The sequence below is a fragment of the Sceloporus occidentalis genome, unplaced genomic scaffold (genome assembly GCF_023333645.1).
Source record: "Sceloporus occidentalis isolate IW3139 unplaced genomic scaffold, rSceOcc1.0.p SCAF_3, whole genome shotgun sequence".
Classification (NCBI taxonomy): domain Eukaryota; kingdom Metazoa; phylum Chordata; class Lepidosauria; order Squamata; family Phrynosomatidae; genus Sceloporus; species Sceloporus occidentalis.
The window spans coordinates 103848177-103863083 of record NW_028316983.1 but is presented as its reverse complement, the minus strand read 5'-3'; the positions used below and the strand labels follow the sequence as shown (position 1 = coordinate 103863083).

The 14907-nt window shown below is 41.1% G+C and overlaps 1 protein-coding gene across 2 annotated transcripts in view; it reads left to right on the top strand.

Annotated features, from left to right (window-relative positions):
- Positions 1-4599: 4599 nt before the first annotated feature.
- ABCA4 (ATP binding cassette subfamily A member 4) overlaps positions 4600-14907 on the top strand; it is a 120960-nt gene continuing 110652 nt past the window's right edge. For both annotated transcript variants that reach the window (XM_089515697.1, XM_089515702.1), the window contains exons 1-3: positions 4600-4718; positions 10007-10100; positions 11875-12016. In XM_089515697.1, coding sequence (XP_089371823.1) covers positions 4653-4718; positions 10007-10100; positions 11875-12016 — 302 coding nt within the window. In that variant the 5' untranslated portion in view covers positions 4600-4652. The remainder of the gene's footprint in view (positions 4719-10006; positions 10101-11874; positions 12017-14907) is intronic.

Here is a 14907-nt window from a genome sequence, read left to right as displayed (position 1 = left end):
AACTAGGTTTTTCTTCAAGCAGCTGAAACATTGCATTGATAGTGATTATCTAAATTTATACAAGACATGTTTTATTATGACAGTCTATCACAGTCATAGCTGCTTTAGAATAGAACTAGCAAAAGTAGTTTCTCAATCTAGGGAACATAATGTGTGGGTATAAGAAGAAAATGCCATGCCACTGAGCCTCATAAGGAATAGTTCCTCAAGGAATTCTGTGAATCCTGCAAAGATTTTGCCTCTCGTTCCCCCACCCCCTGCCTTTAAATTGTTGAAATAATAGGCCCACAAACTGGATACTGTTTGAAAAACAAATGTTGGCAGACTATCTGTCTCTATGGAATAAATTGCACAGTTTTCTAGACTGCATCTTCAAAATACTGTGATGCCTTGGTTGGCTGGTTGGCTGTGAACTAAGCTCCCCATTGGAAAATACACAATCCTCTCTAAGCTGCTTTAGGGACAGCCCAGTAGAGTATGGGGAGACAGAAGGGGAAGGACTTACATTGATCTCCATGTATGAGACTCTTAGTAGCATTTCCTTTAGTTTGTTTTATTTAATACTATTTTATTTAATGTCATGCATTTAGTAACATTTTGCTACACAACTTGCTTAATATCCTAGCAAGTGGAGAACTTAAGCAGTTTAGTGATTTGTGAAAATCTACCAAGCACATCCAAATGTTAATGTAAGTGAGATCATAACTTCCTAACAGTTAGCATATTACTAATGCTTTTCTACTGTCTTTCCCATCTCTAACTTTACCCGCCTTTGGTACTGGGAAAGCTCATCAAACAAATCAGTCCTGAAAGCATAGATGGCTGCCTAGAATCTGCCAATATTACTTTGTTGGACTACATATTTTAGAATTTCCAACCATCATGCACAGTGGGAGATGGACTCAAAATTAACTTTTACAGGTTCTGGGTGTCCTAGATCAATGCCCTCTACACTCTTGAATTACTTTCAGCTAAACATGATTGTATCTGTAGACAAATTATATATATATATATATATATATATATATATATATATATATGAATGACAGTTTCCTTATGTCAAAGTAGGATTTTGTATCTTTACCTCAAATGGTAGCCACTGTCATGCAAATGAAGTAAATTGTACTATCCCATACTTTTTCTGTAATGTAAACCAAGCACAGGACCATGTACACAGCATAGCACTGTAGAATTAATGCAGTTTGATACTGCTTTGCCTGTCATGGCTCTATCCTATGGAATCCTGGGATTTGTAATTTGTTGTGTCACCAGAGCTCTCTGACTCACAAAACTACAAATCCCATAAATCTATATTGAGCCATGGCAGTTAATGTGTTGTCAAACTGCATTAATTCTGCAGTGTGGCAGCAGCCTTAACCTGGTTTATTTTCCTTTGGAAGCAGGTCATTGAAAGCCTATTGATATGTAGGGATATATGAATGTCTGTTTAGAAACAAAGAGGCTGAGTAAAGGTGGAGGCCAGCATTGTACATACATCAATAGGCAGCTGAAGCCCACATTACTCCTACGGAAGTTTTCCAGGTAGGTAGCTTGAAAACTAAAATGCTCAAAGAGCCCAAATGCTGCTCTTCTGGTCTTTCCCCTTCACTCAAACTGAGGTCCATCCTTTGTTTCCTTCACCTGAAACCTAAATGTCAACATCTTTAATTGTGGTTAAGGGGTGGGGTGAAGCATTCCTTTCAGCTGTTTCCATAGTAGAGATGGTGTTGATGAAAATTACTGAAAATTACTTTCCATGGAAGCACCTCACTGGCTATTAACTCCAAGACTGTGACCAGGAACTGCTTCAGGGCAGCTGATCCTGAGTTTCCACAAGTGCAACTTGCATCATCTGACTGGAAATCCATTTGATTACTTTACAACAATTTGCCATTGTTTTAAGTGGAACATGAATTACTGCAGGAATTATATCAGATGCTAGCTGCAAGACTCTAGCATTATTCTGCCCCACAGAAATCAATAAGAAATAACAGAAGACAGACTAGGCCTGTTGTGGACCCGGTTTTTCAAAGCGACATCTTTTGATAATCCTGAGACATTTTGAAAATTTGAAGATATGAATAATATAAAACAGCTTATCAAAAATGGAATGCTTGATGAACTTCCAAGTGTATTTTTAGCATCCATAAAACACTTATCTTTTTACATTACACTCTTGCCTACCACCAGGGGATGGTTCCCTTTTCTATGAGTTGGAGTATAGTATTTATATTGACCTGTGAATAAGTCAACTCAGGTTTTGGGATAATTTTTGACTAAAATTTCTAGACTTATACATGAGTATATATAGTATTAACATACTATATAGTCTGGAGCAATAAAATACAATGGCGTGTTATAGACGGGCCTTTAATATGCTCCCGTCACGTGCTAGGGGTTGGCCGAGGACCTAGCGTCCACACCGGCCTCACCCCTAGCACGTGACGAGGGCGTAAAGATGGCAGCGCCCTATACACACGGGTGCCGCCATCTTTACATGCTGGATGCATTGCGTCCACACGTGTCGCCCCGGAAATGATGCTGCAAATGCGCCCCTTGCGCTTTGCGGCACCTCTTCCGGGGCCTCAGAAGGAGCGCGATTTCTGCGCTCCTTCTCGGCAGCGTCCGGGAGCCGTGCCGTTTAAAGGCTGCGGCTCCTGGATGGTGCAAGTGGCGGCGGCAGCAGACCGCCGCAATCCGGCGGCCTGTAACATGCCATTGTCTCACAAGCCTGAGGATGGGGATGCTAGGTGGGAAAGGAGACTAGACTAGAAAATTCCATTTCTTAATTTTAAATTACAAGTCATGATACTACATACTGCTAAAATGACAAATTAATAAATAATAAATTGCAGATAATAATCAAAATCTACAATAAAATGTAATGAAATGACTGAATACCTACAATGCTACCCATTACAACCTACATATTAACAAGCATAGTCAGGATAACAGGCCCTTCCATAAATTATTATGCATTCAAGGAGGATATTATTATTTCCAGTTAGATAAGAAGTAAAAGATGAACTTGTGACATGTGTACTGTAGAAACAGAATTATCCAGGAACTTGACTTCAGCCAAGTTTGTTCTATCTGATTGTACTGTATTTTGTTTATTAAAAAAACAAAAACAATATCCTACTAAAGTCTTTAAGCAGAGAAGAAGTAGGTCACAGACAGCGTAGGTGAGAACACCAATAAGCTGGTCAACATTTTTCTAAATGAGATTTAAAATTTAATTAGGGAAGATTTTGTTCAGTCTAATCCATAAGTCAGATGTAGCTATGGCCTGTTAGCAATGAAGGCATGATTTCCAAGTTATCTTTACGTTTATGTTAACAACAATACAATTCTGTGCATGGCTACTTAGAAGTAAGTCACACAAAATACAATGTGATTTACTGCCAAGTTAGTGTATATGCTGTAGGCTATGTTTCAGAGAAAGTAACTGGCAAAACCACCTTAGAATACTTGTCTTAAGGAGCCCCTATGAAATTCCTGGAGTTTCTGTAAATCGACAGACGACTTGAGGTGCATACAGGTGTATGCTGAATTTCAGCCTAAGATTGCCGTCTCTAAACCCAGTCCCCCGAGTAAACCTGAAGTGTGTTGTGTTATAAAATGCATTGCAATTTGTTTAGTGTGGCATGCTTCAAACTCAAAAGCAGCTCTTTATTGGAACAATCCATCTCTTCCATAAAGCAGGTGGAAAAAGGAGACTATCACTTTCCATGCTACAGTCTATTATTATTATTATTATTATTATTATTATTATTATTATTATTATTATTATTATATAATACTGAAATACTGAACTGGTTATGACAACTATGCATGTAATAGTTGTATTCTACATGGATGGAGGGACTACCTGTATCTGTTAAATCACAGCTCTTCAAAGTATTCCAGATATAGATCTATAAATGGCCACAATCTGTGGTAGCTAAATAGAGCCTTCTTGTAAAATGGCGTTATATCTCTAGACAGAGAAAGGTAATATGCAAGGGCATTGTCTTCATATGCTTGCTTGTGAGCAGACAAACTTCACCTTCAGAAATGGAAACATAAACTTCAGACATGGAGAAAGACTTTGGAACTTCAATGAAGCAATTCTCTAAACCCGAAGTAGTGTGACATAGAACAATTTAGTGTTAATGCTGCTCCTGACACCAGACACAAAGAACAAGCAATTCTAGGCCACAACATATTGGCATTCAACCAATGGCCGTGTTCCTACTTTATAGTAAACCACGGTCGCTATTAGCCATGGTTTGTTTCTTTAGTCTCAAATTATCCTGACAATAAATCATCATTTCTAATCGTGGTTTGCTGGTCACTAACAAGCCATGGATTATTAGGCAGAGTGGGTTTGGACACAAGAAGAAGCCAGAATTCAAGAAATCACAATCTAGACTATAGTGACACAAGAAGCCAGACAAGTGATAATCAATTTAGAATGGTCTAGTTTGGCTGAAATTTTGTTCGGAGCTAAGTTCGTAACACACACATGCAAACACTGCGAATCTGTGCCAATAAAATAACATCTGCTTATAAGTTCATTTCTTTTCATGATTCAGCTGTGTATGAATGATCAGATAACAACAAAGGATTGCTATTTTCCAAGTCTGTTATGCTGCCAATCCTGGACAAGAATGGGTTTCCTCAGACAGGTCAGACTTCTGCTATGGAAAAACTGGACGCTTAGGAAACGGCAAAAGGTAAGCCATGTATGTGTACAGGTACTCGTAAATTTACACTAAAAAATAAAGTTCGTTTTCTCAGGCAGCTGGTATATTTCACAAGATTCTAAATATATCCTGATATCTGCTGCACTGTTTATTTCATTCCCCCAAAAAAGGTGATAATTATGTACATAATTTTAGAGTCAAGTTCAGAATTGTGCTCAGTATCTGGGGAGGAGGGCAAGAAGCCTCAACGTACTTGACTGTTTTATTATTAAAAGACTCCATGGAGAAGAAAAGTTTTAACACATGTTACGCAGCCCCACCAAAAGGGGAAATTGTGGAGAGGGTTCACTTCCTGCAGAGCTCCAGCTATACTCAGATGTGAATGCCATCAAAGACGCTTCTGTGGAGATAAAAATAAACAGTGTGCTTTTGCCACAGGAAACAACTATCCAAAATACTTGAAATCATTTTATGTGATTCATTTCTTCAAAGGGCAGGAACTTGTGACAAAAGTGCCTCCAGTCCAAAGCACACAAGATGTGTTTGGGAGAGTGTGGGTGAAGCTATATCATCATAAATGTAAATTCTCAATTGAATATGTAGAAATGTATATCCTGATCCAAAAAGGGAAGCAAGCTCACGTTCCTTTGTGCACATGTATGCTTGTCTCATGGTCCCTTCACAATGCTCATCCGAGTTCCACTGATCTCCTTGGATACATCATCGTATATGAATTCAGATCACCAATAGCAGTTGCATGTGAATGCCAGGATAATCTTGAAGATTTAAAAACTTGGATTTATCCATTCCTTGGAAAACTACTTTTTTCTGACACTGTGTAAGAAAGTATCTACTACCTCTTTCTTTTATGTTGTTGTGTGCCTTCAAGTTGTTTCTGATTTATGGTGACCCCAAGGCAAAGCTAACATGGGATTTTCTTGGCAAGATTTGTTCAGAGGAGGTTTGCCATTGCTTTTCCCTAAGGCATATGACTTGCTCAAGGTCACCCAGTGGGTTTCGTGCCAAGCTGGAAATCGAAATCTGATCTCCAGAGTCATAATCCAAAACTCAAACCATTACACTACACTGGCTCACATTATTTTTAGATGCTACTTTGTTGTGTATTTGCAAATCACTTTGAAAGTTAGGTAGGAAAGCAAAATAGGAATAAAAAAATCGAATTAGCAAAATGAGGGAGAAAGAAGAGGTTTGACTGATCAGAATCTGTAATCTGCATCAAATTACAGATTCTGGTCAGTCAAACCTCTTCCTTCTCCCTCATTTTGCAATACGGTGCTCATAGTACTATTTGGGAAGCAACAGCAAATGCTGAAGGAGGTCAGTTTTTTAAAAAATTGTTTAGCTGTTTGTTTGCTTGCTTTTGTTTTCAGCTTCTCCATTTGGGGTAATTTAGGGTGAAATGGTCATGCTGGGCAAATTGTCAACCTCCCCTACCTGTGTGTGTAAGACCCAGTGTGGTATAGTGGTGTGAGTGTTGAACTACAACTCTGGAGACCAGGATTCAATTCCCTGCCTGGCCATGAAACCCACTGGATGACTTTGGGCAAATCACATGCTTTCATCCTCAAGAGAAACAAATCTTCTCTGAACACATCTTGCCAAGAAAACCCATGATAAGTTTGCTTTAGGGTCACCATAAGTATGAAACTACTTGAAAGTACACAACAGCAACACCACCTATCGGTATTGGACAAATTCAGATGATCCCCATATTTAGGCTCAGATGGACCCTCCATTGGGGTCGCCAAAGTGCAGCCCTCCAGATGTCATTAGACTACAACTCTTGGCATTCCTCACCATTGGCTATGATGGCTAGACATGATGTAAGGTGCAGTCCAACAGAATCTGGAAAGTTGCACTTTGTCCACACCTCCTTTACACATTTAGCTTAGCATGTTGCTTTTCCTTGAAAAGCTTTAAGCTGCTAGTTGTTCTCCTGCTGTCTTCCAAAAGAACATTTTGAATTCTTGGCCTTGACCCTATGTTTCATTTTTTTTAACTTGAAAGGCTTTAAGATTGGATCCTATCCAACCAAACACCAAATTCCCTGATTTTGCAGTTGCTAAACTGGGCGGGAATGGCCAGCAACCTTAAATAGCACTGAAACTCCACAGAGCTTGTAGGTCTACCTTAGGGCAAACAACAATTACTGTATCTGAGAAATGCGGTGAAGTAAAAGTTAAATGGGGCAATCTGAGAACATTGCCTGTGTTGTTTATCATCCTGGGGGATCTGGAGGAAGGAATTCAGTCTCCAGTTCAACATCTGGGTCCTTTCAATCAAAGTCAAAAAAGGGCTAAACAATATGCTGGGGCATTTCCAAAGGGTGAAGGTGGTTGTGGGAGAATGAAGATTAAAAAGCCTAGGGCCAACATTGCTGTTCTTTTAAGGTTTAATTTATGTCAGACCTGGTGATTTGCCATCATACTTTGAAAGTCAAGTGCTAAACATATTGATAGAATGGAATTTTTACATTTGTACACTGAGATACTGAGCATAGGAGCAGACACAACTTAGTTCTTAAAACACAGCTAGGAGTGCAATGCTGAATCTCCGCTAGATACTTGAATTCCATTGTTTGCATCTTCAAACTTATTGTTAACTACTGTTAAATCAGCAGTGACTGTAAGTGTGAAACCTCCAAGACAGCCTGTTATTAGCAGACTTGTTAAGATCTTGCAGGCTCAGGGCTGTGGTTTCCTTGACTGGGTCTATCCACCTGTAATCTGGTTTTCGTATTCCCTTCTAATTTGCCGAGCATTATTCAATTTTCTAATGAGGCATGTCACTTCATGACATGCCAAAAGTGCAATAACCTCAGTTTTGTCATTTTGGATTCTAGGGAGATTTCAGGCTTTATTTTCCCTAGGACCCATTGATTTGTCTTTTTGACAGTCCATGGTATCCGCAAGAATCTCCTCCTGCATATTCAAATAGGTTGATTTTTTTTCCTGTAAGATGGAGAATAAATGTACTGTACTGCACTTTTGAACTAAGCATACATAGGATTTCAGACTTAACTAGAATGGCTAGTGAGTAAAAGAGCACATGATTAGACTCTATATTAAATGCAAAGGATAGTCAACACACCAGATGAAGCCCAAGCTTTATTGTATTATTTACTGGAGGCATACTGCTGCATCACAATAACCAAACTTTGTGTTTTTCCACCCTTCCTGCTATTATCCTCCCAATGCCAATGCTGCTAAAAAAATCCAGCTAGACAGAGGACATGGAGGAAAAGAGGGATTGGACAAGTGTAAAAAGATTTATAAAAAGAAGCTTCTATGTCAGAGGTTTTGTTAACTGAGATATGCCTGTATCTTCATTTTCTGCAACTAGGGGCATATCTACATGGGCCAAATGAACCCTCATGGCATCCTGTTTTTACAACACTGGAGCAAAACCCTGATTCAACCAACTGTGGACTGCTTTCATGACATGAGACTACTTCTGCATGTAATCCAGCCCATCCCTCCCTTTCACTGGATTAAAAAGATCTATCTTTTGCTCTGGATTTTCCAGACCATCTGGAATGACGCCAAGTGGCTGCTTACACCTATGTCCCACTATGCCGCCTGCCATCGGTGCTGGCACTAGTCATTCCCTTTGAGGTTAGAATGAGATGCCCAACCATGTGATTGACAATGGTGCCTTATTTTCAACCACAGAAGAAGGAACTAGCACCAGCAGGGCAGTGCCAGGCAGCACCGTGGGACACGTGTTAAACACCCACCCAGCATCACTTTGGAGTGCCTAGATAATGGGGGAATTCAGGGCAGCTCTAAGGCCAGAATACTCCAGCAGTAGCCCCAAGTATTCTGGTCAGTGTAGATCCATCCTAGGTTGTAATATTTGTGCCTTACTTTTAATATGTATACAGGGGGCCCTTGGTATCCACTAGGGTTTGGTTCCAGGATCCTCTGTGGATACTAAAATCCATGGATGCTCAAGTCCCATTGAATACAAGGGCACAGTAAAATTGTGTCCCTTTTATAAAATGGCAAAATCAAGGTTCACTTTTTGGAATGTATATATTTTTAAAATACTTGCAAGCTATGGATACTTGAATTGATGGATAAAAAAATCTGTGGCTATGGCGAGCAGACTGTACACTGAAGGTTGCTGAAGGATACACCAGCAATGTAGTGTGACAACTCAGTTGTCAGAAGGCTGTGTGTTTTTCCTCAGAATGGCTAAGTCTGTTTTGTGACATTGACGGACTGAGCAACTATCTGGCCTGTATCAGCTGTCTCACAGTTTACTGTAATTGTTTAATGGTTCTAAATCACAGAGTGCAGCCCTGAGGGTTGGTGTCCACTAAGGTCCTATACAGAAGTAAAAAAGAAAGACAGTGAGAGAGAGATGTAAAACCACACATATCTAAAAACTTACTAAAAGCTTAAGAGTAAAATAATATTAAACTGTCTATAGAATTAAAATTACACAAACATTAATTTAAAAGTGAGAGCCAGTATGGTGTGGTGGTTTGAGCATTGGACAATCACTCTGGAGACCAGGGTTCCAATCCCGGCTCAGCCATGTAAACCACTGGGTGTTCTTTGGCAAGTCACACTCTCTCAGCCTCAGAGGATGGCAATGGCAACCCCCCCCCCCCTCTGAACAAATCCTGCAAAGAACACCCCTTAGGTTTTCCAGAAGTTGGAAATGACTTGAAGGTACACAACAAAAACAATGGATTGAAAAAAAGAGATCAAAAAATCCCGAAGTTAAAAAGCGGTGTGATTTTGCTGTTTTTTGCACAGGTTAATGTCGGGCTAATGCCAAAGTGCCCTGACATGTCTGAAAACAATCCTTCTCTTGGGGATATTCATGGGATTTAACCCCCGTTTATCCACAGGATTTGGGTGCTGTACCTCCCATGTGATAAACTCCTTAGAAAAGCACTTTTTAAAAAATTGTGTTTTTACTGGGCTGCCTTATATGCCAGGTGCATTGTGCATTCAGATTGTGTGTGCACAGCTGACCCTTCTGTTAAGCAGAATGCAACCACTGCTTCACAGGCATCTAATTTTAGATGTCATGAATGGACAACCAAATGGTTATTTATTATTATTGCATGTTTACTATGAAGGAAAAGAAGTGTTTGTGAGATTTTCTGCCTCGGGTGATAAAATTATGTAGCCAGCTTTAGACTCTATCCATCTTGGCTTGGCTTGGGGGCAGAGGGAATAGGTGTGCATCACTTGTCGTTGTGCCTGAGGCAGCAAAAGATATCAGGCCAGCACTGTGTACATGAGAGATTAATGCATCCGATTTCTCTTTCCCCCTTCCAGCTTCGTCTTCTGGTCGAACTTCTATGGCCTTTGTCCTTATTTCTTGTCCTAGTCTGGTTGAGGAGTGTTAATCCAGTCTATCGCCAGCATGAATGTAAGAGCATCATTTGTTACAAACATTTTCTTTTTTTTTTAGGAACATAGGCCTTTTTGTTTAGGTTAAAAATCAGCTGATTTTCTGATTGGATTTTTGGCAATGCTTATCTGTTTTTCAGGGACAAACTACATGTTATCAGATGCATAACGTCATGAACCTGGTGTAAATAAGGTGTATCCCAGGGATGAGTAACTGTGGAAATGTAGTGGGCTGTTTTGGTCTCTAGTTTAAGGAGACCTTGGAGGGATGCACAATCTGCCACTATTCCCCCCCAAAATCCACACATACACAAATAAAACAGTGGATTTATATGTTCCAAAATGACCTCAAACCCCTTCTAGGTAGAATGGTTTTATTTTCAATGTGGTTTGGTGTGTTTTTGGTGCCAATTTTTAGCATTAGGGAGTGAGTAGAAGTTACATCTTGTTTAGTTCTGGTTGTAAAAAGTAGTCATCTCAGACCTAAACTGATCCAGGGGCCTACAAAACATGGTGGGAAAGACCCCTAGAAGGAATTTGGAGGCCAAAGATTTCTGGAAATGTTTGCATTTTTCAACCCCTGTGGACTTAGGTGGGCTCCAAACATGGTAGAAATGCCATCCCTCTCCAGTGGGCTTTCTGGGGCATTCTTTAGCAAAATTATTTACCCCTTGTGGGTCCTGTGGGCTATAAAAACCAGCCCTGAGCCACATGTGGCCCACGGGCAACCCTTTGCCCGCTCCTGTGTTTCTGAAGAAACCTGTGATGTGGCACTCTCTAAACAGCATTTCGCTGCTCTGCCTCATTGGCTGCTGTTTGTGTGTTTGTGGAAATGCTGATGTGCTGATACAGCAGGACAGGATATGTGTCTGCATGTGTTTTTTCTCAGCTGTCTCTTTTTGGGATAACAGATTGGTGGAGCCCATGCATCTTTCCACAATGTTTTCCCCAATGTTTTAACCCCAGGCATCCATTTTAAGTGTGTTCAGCTCTCCCTAGAGATTTAGCTTTGTAAGATACTTTTTAAAAACACAAATCTCTAATCTTGCTCATTAATTTTAAGGCATTAATTTAAGATTCCTGACACTACACAGCACCGTAACCAAGTTAAACCACAGTTAAACCACAGTTATACCAAAGTGAACCTCTGAATATGACACCCAAATAGTTCCCTTGAAGTTACAAAATCCACCAGAAATTCGAGTTTGTCGTACTAAACTGAAAATATGCAAATTAAGAGAATATAATTTTTAACTTTAAGCAAATACAGTTTAGAAGAATTTTGGAATATTTTTCCTTTTTTCTAAAATTCATTTAATATCCATATGAATGTTACTGAAGTCTGAATAAGAATACTGTACACTGAAATATGTAGGGAAATGATATCATGTTGTCCTCATCTGTACTTCTTTGAAACTTTATTGAAATTTTAGGTTTCAATATTCACTCATGCAAACGTAAACCAAGCAACCTCCTGCTTGTAAAAAGATAGCAAGTCAGAGGGAAACCTATGCTAAATCCTTTTTCTCTGGCATGCTAATTTTTGTGAGCAAGAAGGACACTAAAGCTCAAACTGACAAACCTTAGGTTAGAAATCTTGCAAGGGAAAATTGTGGTATTTTTATAACACTAAGAATGAAAGCCTCTGCCAAAACTCTTACTATAAATAATACATCTAAATTCTAACTTTAGTTATACAGTAGGTACTTCAGTTACAGATATTAAGCTTTTATTATCTTTAGTTACAGATATTGTTTTTTTTTTAATTTTGCTTGCTGTTTTCTCATATCAAGGTCACTTCCCAAACAAAGCAATGCCCTCTGCAGGAACTCTGCCATGGCTCCAAGGCATCTTCTGCAACATGAACAACCCTTGTTTCAGAAGTCCCACACGCGGAGAGTCCCCTGGTGTTGTATCTAACTACAATAATTCTATGTAAGTAAAAGGAGCCTCTTGTCTCATGGAGATAAGGAGAAAGACTTGTGCCTTCTAAGCAGCCATGTTGTATTTAGACAGCATACATGTATCAACGGCTGTGCCAGAGTGTGGCAGCTCCTTCAGCCAGCAGATATCAGTATCACAAAGAGGGAACAAAAAATTATTTATTTGATTTGTTGTTAGTGTATTGCCACTGTCACAGAGGAGGGAAACGCTTGGGGTTGGTTGGTTGGTTGTTTTTTGCCTCAGATGCCAAAATAAATTGGCATCACTTGGGTATTATGCACCACAATGTATGGGGAAGAACTAGCTGCAGAATATCTTAGGACATCCTAGTATATCTCTGATATCTGTTGGCATGAAAATTGTCCCAGGTGAGCCAGGCTGTGGACAATTTTATTTATATTTAAAAATGGGTAAATAGAAATGTGTTAGAGCTTGTGAGCTGCATGTGGAAAAATCTGGTCTATACCACACATTAAAGTTCTCCCACCAGAGAACAGTTTTGCCTCAGATGTTGCTGTCAAATAACCACAGTACAACATGTTGGAAGTAAGGCCACAACTTTATTTGCAAACAATTGGTAGGGTTGGCACAAAGCATAAGGTCAGGATCTGTGCAATCAAACCACCCGATGTAGTCTGATTATCCAAACCGGGCACCCACCCGGTGCTTGGGATGACCTAGGGGCTAAGGAACACAACTTGACCGCAAACCTTGTCTTGCGTTCACCAATTCACAAAGCCCCTAGTCACCGGGAGGCGCTCCTGCGTTCTGGCCCCCGCAATGGCCAAACGCCTGCCCTATTCGCCCCCGGGTACCTATTGACTCCCAAACCAGAGCTCCATAGCCCTGGTACCACAACGTGCAGATCCTGGCCTAAGCTGCCGCCAAGTTGTGACTAAAAACCACCTAACAACAGCGGTGGGCGGGCAGGAGAAGCACCAAGACTTGCTCCCTTCCACAGCTTGGCTCCGCTCTGCTCGAAGCCAAGCAACTGACTGAGGGAAGGGGCCAGCAACACGGCCTTATATAGGCCTAGGCCCCTCCCTCCCTGCGTGCTGTGCGGGGCCCCGCCTCCAAGGCCCAGCCCACCAATGGGCAGCCTTGGAGGACCGGAAGCCCCCACCAACAAAACCGGCTCCCAGAGTGTCGTGGAGCAGAAGGGCCGCCCCCGCGCACCAATAGGGAGCCGGGCAAGCCCCAGAGCACTCTGGGGCTTGTAGTCCAGCTGCGTCTAGCGGCAAAACGGTCTGCCCGGCGAGGCGGGCGACTGTTGCTTCTTGTGTATTGGCACAATTTCTTCATTTATGTGTTCCTGAGAACAGGGACGTAGCTAGGATTTTAGGAAAGGGGGGGTCCAGACTAAGTGCCACCATTATAATGGGGCTTGAGTGCGGCGACGCAGCAGCACACACCATTCATTTTTCTAATGGAAGGGGGGTCCGGACCCCAAGAACCCCCCCTTGGCTACGTCCCTGCTGAGAATCTAAATAATATTTTCCCAGATGCTTACATTCCCATTTTCACACACACACATACAGTGTTGACCCAGAGTTTTAAAAATGATTATTGGGGGGTACAGACTGGCACTTTGTGGCATCCTGTACATGTGGTGAGGGCTGAGTGTTTGCATGCTCCAAGCCCTTACCGCACCATCCAGACGCCATTATGGCGCACGCCCATCCACACACTGCATGCCATGATGACGCATGCCAGGCGCAGCACCCAAATGGTGCTGGATGGAAGGGGCATCATGATGCCACACCACGGCGCTTATGATGCCCCTTCCAGGAAGCTACTTAGAGCAGCTTCTTTTTGTTCCCTACAGGGAGCAGATTGGTGCTGCTGCGTGCAGCTGCTGCGGCACCAATCCAGAGCTAAAAGGGAAGGCTGCATGCTGCCCATATGTATAGCCCCTATATAAGAATAAAAAGTATTAATTTGTTCTTTTCAAATTCTCCCCCCCCCCCCCACTTTTTAAGAAACATTTTACATTAAACAATGTTGTGAAATACACTAAAACAGGGGAAAACAGAAGGATAAGTCCCATTTTATAAAGGCAAAGCAAGACCATGGGTGGAAAATAAAATGAAAACTTTTTATTTCCCTGAACCAACTGAAGCCTGCCCAAGACAATTTGATGTCTGAGGACAAGATGATGAGACCCACTCTTAAGTCGACATCCAGAATGAGATGAGACTGGTAGCTGAATTTTGCTTCATCGTTGGCAGTGGGAAAGCATCCTCTACCACATTGGATTACCGTAGTTAAGGGTTCAGGACAGATTGCACAAGATGCACATTCTATCCACCAACAAAGAAAGAGTCACTTCAGGTGGCCACCTCACTCTTTTTAATGGCAGGATTGGCCCTGAGTAATATTCAGGATAGGCATAGGGGTCAGGGTCCAGTTGGCCTGCCATATCCACATATTCCGCATCCACAGATTCAATCCACCATGTTTTTAAAAAATAGAATCCAAAAAGCAGACCTTGCCATTTTATATAAAGGGCACCATTTTACTACGCCACTGTATATAACTGGCCTTGAGCATCCATGGGTTTTGGTATCTACAACGGACCAAACCCCCACTGTATGTCGAGTACCAATTGCCTTGTCCCAGTTTTTTCAAAGTTCCTTCAGATGAAATAAGTACATCAGGAGGATGCAGTATGTGCTGTAGTTCTTGATTTTTAACTTAAAAAAATCCAAATGGTTGTTGCCACAGTGCAAAATTAATGCAGTTTGATACTGTTTTAATTGTCATGGCTCTAACATATGGAATCTTGGGATTTATCATTTGCTGTGGCACCAGAACTCTCTGACAGAGAAGACTAAATAGCTTACAAATGTGCAATCCCAGAATTCCACAGAATTGAGCCGTGG